This window comes from Budorcas taxicolor, chromosome 18, assembly GCF_023091745.1.
Source record: "Budorcas taxicolor isolate Tak-1 chromosome 18, Takin1.1, whole genome shotgun sequence".
NCBI classification, from domain to species: domain Eukaryota; kingdom Metazoa; phylum Chordata; class Mammalia; order Artiodactyla; family Bovidae; genus Budorcas; species Budorcas taxicolor.
In genome coordinates this window covers 12,474,284-12,482,038 of record NC_068927.1, presented here as the reverse complement: position 1 = coordinate 12,482,038, position 7,755 = coordinate 12,474,284, and the positions used below count along the sequence as shown (strand labels likewise).

The following is a 7,755-nucleotide window of genomic DNA, read 5'->3' as shown; positions in this document are numbered from 1 at the left end:
TCACTGTGTTTCTGATGCTTATTTCGAATCTGTTCTTTCAAGCTGGGAATACATACCACCGGAGGGGCTGGAAACCCAAACTGTGCTGTAAGTGAGCTTGGAAAATTCTGGGTATTTCCAAACTTATTATTGAGATGTTGGAGCAAGATCTGTAACTGGGCATTCTCCAAATAAACACAGTTTTCTTGTTTAAAAAAATTACTTTTTACTGAAGTAGAGGTGATTTACAAATATCATGTTAGTTTTAAGCATACAGCCCAGTGATTCAGTTATTTGTATGTTTGTGTGTGTGCATGCGCTCAGTCGTGTCCAACTCTTTGCCACCCCATGGACTGTAGCCCACCAGGCTCCTTCTGTCCATGGGATTCTCCAGGCAAGAGTACTGGAGTGGGTTGCCATGCCCTCCTCCAGGGGATCTTCCCAACTCAGGGATCAAACCCGTGTCTCTTGCTTTGGCATGCGGATTCTCTACCAGTAGCGCCGCATGGGAAGTTATATATATGTGGCTGGGAAGCCGTCTATATATACATATCCACACGCACATACACAGATATGTATATGTGGGCTTCCCTGGTGGCTCGGACAGTAAAGACTCTGCCTGCAATGCAGGGGATCTGGGCTCGATGCCTGGGTCAGGAAGATCCCCTGGGAAAAGGAATAGCTACCCATGTCAGTACTCTTGGGCTGCTCTGGTGGCTCAGATGGTAAAAGAATCTGCGTGCAATGCCGGAGACCCGGGTTTGATCCCTGGGTCGGAAAGATGCCCTGGAGAAGGGACTGGCTAACCACTCCAATGTTTTTGCCTGGAGAAGTCCATGGACAGGGGAGCCTGGCAGGCTACAGTCCATGGTGTTGCAAAGAGTCAGACATGACTGAATGACTAACACTTTCATTTTTTCAGTTTCATAATCTTTTATCATATTCTTCTTTTTAAAAAAAAAAGATATTTATTTATTTGACTGAGCTGGATCTTGGTCATGGTACACGAGATCTTTGGTTGTGGCCTGGGACCTCTTAGTTACAGCATGTGGGATCTAGCTCCCTGACCAGGGATTGAACCCAGGTCCCCTGCACTGGGAGCGTGGAGTCTTAGTCACTAGACCATCAGGGAAGCCCCCAGATTCTTTTTCATGATAGGTTATTACAAGATATTGAGTGTAGCTCCCTGTACGATATGGCAGATACCTGCTGTTTATCCATTTTCTTTCTAGTTGTGTGTATCTGTTAATCCCAGGTTCCCATTCCCTGCTGGTAACTGTAAATTTGCTTTCTGTTTATGGTTTCTATTTATGAGTCTGTTTTTTAAATGTTTGTATTATTTTTTAGATTCCACATGGAAGTGACAGCATATGATATTTGTCTTTGGCTGACTTCACTTAGTATGATCACCTCCAGGCCCATCTGTGGTGCAAATGGTATTATGTCATTCTTTTTTATGGCTGAGTAATATTCCATTGTATGTATGCACACATCTTTTTTTTTGCATTCTTGTATTATTTCTTAAAATTTTCTGTATTTTTTAATTGAAGGATAGTTGCTTTACAGAATTTTGTTGTTTTCTGTCAAGCTTCAACACAAATCAGCCATAGGTATACATATATCCCCTCCCTTTAAATCTCCCTCTGTCTCCCTCCCCATCCCACCCCTCTAGGTTGATACATTCACCTAGTGTCATAATGATACTATACATTAGCCATTCATCTGTTGATGAACATTTAGGTTGCTTCCATGTCCTGGCTGTTGTCAATGGTGCTTCAGAGAATATTGGGGTGCAGGAATCGTTTTGAATTATGGTCTTCTCTGGATATATGCCCAGGAGTGGGACTGCTGGGTCATATGGTAACTCTGTTGTCAGTTTTTAAAGGAACCTCTGAACTGGTTTCCATAGTGGCTGAACCGATTTACACTCCCTCCGACAGCGTAGGCGGGTTCTCTTTCCACCACGCCCTTTGCAGCATTCACTGTAGACTTTCTGATGGTGGCCATTCTGACTTGGGCTTCCCTTGTGGCTCAGCTGGTAAAGAATCCACCTGCAATGTGGAGACCTGGGTTCAATCCCTGGGTTGGGAAGATCCCTTGGAAAAGGGAAAGGCTACCCACTCCAGTATTCTGGCCTGGAGAATTCCATGAACTGTATAGTCATGGGGTCACAAAGAGCTGGACATGACTGAGTGACTTTCCCTTTTGCTTTCATTCTGACCAGTGTGAAGTGGTAGCTTGTAACATTGATGCATTTCTCTAGTAATTGGCTGTGTTGAGTATCAAGTGCCTTCTGTCTGTCTTTGGAGAAGTGTCTATGTAGGTCTTCTGCCCAGTTTTTGATTAGATTTTTCTTTTTGTTTTCTTAACTTTTATTTTGCATCGGATTATAGCTGATTAACAATGTTGTGTTAGTTTCAAGTGCACAGCAAGGTGATTCAGTTTTATATGTACACGTATCTATTCTTTCTCAAATTCTGTTTTGTTTTGTTTTGTTTTATTGAGTTGTATGAACTGTATGTATATTTTGGAAATTAAAACCTTGTCAGTGGCATCATTTGCAAACATTTTCTCCCAGTCTGTAGGTTGTCTTTTCATCCTGTTTATGGTTTCCACTGCTGTGCAAAAGCTTATGAGTTTAATTAGGTCCCATTTGTTTATCATTGCTTTTATTGTTTTGCTTTAGGACTGAACTGAGAAAATATTGGTACAATTTATATCAGAGAATGTTTCGCCTGTGCTCTCTTCTAGGAGTTACAGGGTGTCATGTTTTATATTTCAGCCTTTAAGCCATGCTGAATTTCTTTTTGTGTATGGTGTGAAGGAGTGTGCTAACTGCACTGATTTCCATGCATCTGCCAAGCTTTCCCAGCACTGCTTGCTGAAGAGACTGTCCTTCCCACTGTATATTCTTGCCTCTTTTGTCAAAGATGAATTGGCTGCAGTGTGCAGGTTTATTTCTGGGCTCTTTATTCTGTTTGCTGAGGCAAGTGCCTGTTTGGGTGCCAGTACCACGTTGTATTATTTGTTTCTTTAGGCCGCCCTGGGTCTTCACTGTGCTGGGTGGGCACTTTGCTGCAGCACGCGGGCTTTCTCTAGTTGTGGAGTGTGTGGGCTCTGTAATTGCGGTGTGTGGGTTTAGTGGCTTTGCAGCATGTGGGATCTTAGTTCCCGGACCAGGGATTGAGCCTGTGTTCCCCGCTTTGCAAGGTGGATGCCCTGGGCCCCCAGGGCAGTCCTGGTGCCATGCTGTTCTGAATCCCGTGGCTTTGCAGTTTTGTCTACAGTCCCAGAGGGTTATACCTCCTGCTGGGTTCTTTCTCCTCAGGATTGCTTTGGCATTTCTGGTTCTTTTGTGGTTCCATGTCAATTTTAGGATTATTCCAATTCTGTGAAAAAATGTCATGGGTAATTTGATGGAGATCATATTGAATCTGTAGACTACCTTGGGTAGTATGCCATTTTAACAATGTTAATTCTTTCGATCCAAGAACATGGCATATCTTTCCATTTCTTTGAATCATCTTCAACTTCCTTTATCAATGCTTTACACTTCTCAGCATATAGGTCTCTCAACTCACTGGTTAGATTTTTTCCTAGGTATTTTATCATTTTTTGGTATAATTTTAAACAGGATTGGTAAACCCAGTTTTTCCTTGTATTTATTAATTTCTGGCTGTGCTGGTCTGCGTTGCTGGTGGGCTTTACTCAGTTGCCCTGTGAGCGGGGGCTGCTCCCTAGCCGCGGAGCTCGGGCTTCTCACTGTGGCGGCTTCTCTTGTTGCAGAGCACGGGCTCTAGGGTGTGTGGCCTTCAGTGGTGGCAGCGCCTGGGCTCTAGAGCACACGTTCAGTAGTGGTGACACAGGGGCTTAGTGGGATCTTCCCAGACCAAAGATTGCACCCGTGTCTCCTGCATTGGCAGGCAGATTCTTTATGACTGAGCCACCAGTTTTTAAAAGGAAATGTAACAAACCCAGGTTTTAAAGGAAATGTAGGGTACGAGGGGTGGCAGGGGCATGGCGCGGCACAGCGGTGAGGTGGCGGCAGGAACGTGTGGCGGCGCGGGCGCTCAGCATGGCTCGCCTGGTGCTTGGTCTGATGAGCTGTACCCTCTTTATAACAGTTAATGGTCTGTATTCGTCTAGTGATGATGTAATTGAATTAACCCCCTCAAACTTCAACCGAGAAGTTATTCAGAGTGACAGTTTGTGGCTTGTAGAATTCTTTGCTCCATGGTGTGGCCACTGCCAGAGGTTAACACCAGAATGGAAGAAAGCAGCAACTGCCTTGAAAGATGTTGTCAAAGTTGGTGCAGTTGACGCAGACAAACATCAGTCCCTAGGGGGTCAGTATGGTGTTCAGGGATTTCCTACCATTAAGATTTTTGGATCCAACAAGAACAAACCAGAAGATTATCAAGGTGGCAGAACTGGTGAAGCCATTGTGGACGCTGCCCTCAGTGCTCTGCACCAGCTTGTGAAAGACCGCCTTGGCGGCCGGGGCAGTGGCTACAGCTCTGGAAAACAAGGCAGAGGTGACAGTTCAAGTAAGAAGGACGTGATTGAGCTGACGGATGACAACGTTGACAAGAATGTCCTTGACAGTGAAGATGTTTGGATGGTTGAGTTTTATGCTCCCTGGTGTGGACACTGCAAAAACCTAGAGCCAGAATGGGCCGCGGCTGCTACAGAGGTGAAAGAGCAAATGAAAGGCAAAGTGAAACTCGCAGCTGTGGATGCCACCGTGAACCAGGTTCTTGCCAGCCGATACGGGATTAGGGGATTCCCTACAATCAAGATATTCCAGAAAGGTGAGCCTCCTGTGGATTACGATGGGGGCGCACGAGATCCGACATTGTTTCCCGGGCCCTCGATCTGTTTTCTGATAACGCCCCACCTCCTGAGCTGCTTGAGATCATCAATGAGGACGTCGCCAAGAAGACGTGTGAGGAGCATCAGCTCTGCGTCGTGGCCGTGCTGCCCCACATTCTTGACACGGGAGCTGCAGGCAGAAATTCTTACTTGGAAGTTCTTCTGAAGTTGGCAGACAAATACAAGAAGAAGATGTGGGGGTGGCTGTGGACTGAAGCTGGAGCCCAATCTAAACTAGAAAATGCGCTGGGGATTGGAGGGTTTGGATACCCTGCTATGGCAGCTATTAATGCACGCAAGATGAAATTTGCTCTCCTAAAGGGATCATTCAGTGAGCAAGGCATTAATGAGTTTCTCAGGGAGCTGTCTTTTGGGTGTGGATCCATGGCGCCTGTAGGCAGTGGGGCTTTCCCCACCATCAGCACCAGGGAGCCCTGGGATGGCAAGGACGGCGAGCTTCCCGTGGAAGACGAAATTGACCTGAGTGACGTGGAGCTGGATGACCTGGAGAAAGATGAGTTGTGAGAGGCTCCGCAAAGACTTCAGCTTTCTTTTCTTGGGAGCAGATTTTCCTGCGGTGAAGGAACGTCCTTTCCAGTCCAAGGAACCTACCAGTGGCCTTTTTAACCGAGAAGTAACCCTTGACTGGTCATTTGAAAACACTGCAACAGTGAACTTTTGCGTCTCAAGAAAACGATGAAAAATTCTATGAATTGTCGTAGCCAGTGAAATGAGTTGTATCCTGTCAAGTAATATTTTGAAGAAAACTGATGGGCTGTTGAAGTGTTTTTCCCTCCCTCTGACTTGCTGCTTGGATGTTCTTGGAGGCTGTTTCTTACAAGTTTTTTAATGTGACCCTTTTCATTTGAATATTAATAGCTTTTTTCCATTAAAGAATAAAACAATATTTTGGACAATGCCAAAAAAAAAATAAAGGAAATGTAACAAAAATGCACAATTTGGGGACTTCCCTGCTGGTCCTGTAGTTAAGACTCTGTACTCCCAATAGAGGGGGCAGAAGTTTAATCCTTGGTTGTTGAACTAAGATCCCACATGCTGCATGTTACGGCCAAAAAATAAAAAGTACAATTTGAAACTTATATAAACGTCAGTTAAAAAATACATAGATTAAAAAATATAAATATTAAAACATGACAGTAACTGCAGTCTGGCCACTGTCTGCTTTTATATAGCCAATGAGCTAAGAATGATTTTCTTACTTTAAACAGTTAGACACAAAATCAAAAGAATAATATTTTCTGATGTGTGAAAATTATGTGAAATTCACATTTCAGTGTCCTTAAAGAAAGTCAGAGAGGAACACAGCTACGTCCAACTGTTTTTCTATTGCCTGTGGCTATTTTGGTGTCAACAGCAGCTTTGAGTAGCTGTGACAGAGATGGTAAGGCTTGAAAAATCGACAATATTTACTATCTGGCCCTACATAGAAAAAGTCTGCCAACCTCTGGTTTAGTGCGTAGCCCAATAAAAGGCTTTTTCAGGGAAGCAAATGATACCACTTGATGATGCTTAGAATTGCTGGCGCTTCGTGATGAATATCAGACTGAGTTTTAGTTGGTTTTACTGTTGTGATCTCTACAACTGGGGTGCTCCCAATGCCCCCCACCCCCAGTGCCTACCCCTGGGACCACCATGGCCCCCTGCCCTCAGTGGGCTATAGGAAATTGCCTTTTGGCCTAGAATGCAGCCACCCTGGATATTCCTGAAACTACTGTCGTGAGTTTTGTGCTCATAAGTTCAGCGGATCTAATCCTCCCACTCCACTGGCTGCAGGTGGCAGAAACCTGAGTGAGCAGAGATGGAGCGCTGGGGTTACTGCCTCTTGTCCCCATCTGCAGGAGGCTGGAGGCTGCTGGGCTTCGGGACACTTTGCTCTTATGGGACAGCCTCCGTGCTCAGACTCATCTCTCCATGAGGGATCAGGCATCGCCGGCTGGCAGCACCCAGGCAGCAGGCAGGAAGGGGCTCTGGCCAGGAAGGATCTGATGGGTAGGAAGATGGGGATGAGGATGGACAGAAAGAGCTTGGGAGACAGTAGACCCCTGATGCAGAAGAGAAAAATGTCCAGATGGCCTTGAGTTCTTTTTTTTTTTAATTGAAGTACAGTTGATTTATATGCAATGTGTTAGTTTCAGGCATAGAGCAAAGTTATTCATATAATATATATGTGTGTGTGTGTATATATATATATATTGTTTTTCAGATTCTTTTCCCTTATAGGTTATTACAACATTGAGTATAGTTCCGTGTGATATACAGGAGGTTCTTGTTGGCTATCTATTTTATATATAGTAGTATGTATCTCTTCATCCCAAACTCCTAATTCATCCCTTCTCCCTTACCCCTTTGATAACTGTTCATTTATTTTCTATGTTTGTGGGTCTGTTTATGTTTTGTAAATAAGTTCATTTGTATCATTTTTTAGATTCCACATATAAGTAACATCGTATTTGACTGACTTAGTCTGGTGACCTCTGGGTCTGCTCTTGTGTCTGCTCTTGTGCTACAGATGGCATTATTTCATTCGTTTTTACGGCTGAGTAATAGCCCATTTGTGTACACGTGCCTCATCTTATCCATTCCTCTGTCGATGGACACTTAGGTTATTTCTGTCTTAGTAGTAGTGTTAGTCGCTCAGTCGTTTCTGACTCTTTGCGACCCCATGGACTGTAGCCTGCCAGTCTCCTCTGTCCATGGGATTTTCCAGGCAAGAATACTGGAGTGGGGTGCCATTCTCTTCTCCAGAGGATCTGCCCAACCCAGGGGTTGAACCCGGGCCTCCTGCATTGCAGGAGAACTCTTGATCATTTCAGCTACAGGGAAGACCTTTTGAGCTACAGGGAAGACCTGTCCTCTATGTCTTGGCTATTGTAAACAGTACTG

General features: G+C 44.6%; 1 protein-coding gene across 1 annotated transcript; it reads left to right on the top strand.

Annotated features, from left to right (window-relative positions):
- The first annotated feature begins 4,019 nt into the window (after positions 1-4,019).
- LOC128063406 (protein disulfide-isomerase A6-like) lies at positions 4,020-5,492 on the top strand. Its single transcript, XM_052656150.1, is given in 2 exon segments — positions 4,020-4,817; positions 4,820-5,492. Coding segments are annotated over 2 exon segments (1,320 nt in total). The 5' UTR covers positions 4,020-4,054; the 3' UTR covers positions 5,377-5,492.
- The last annotated feature ends 2,263 nt before the right edge of the window (positions 5,493-7,755 follow it).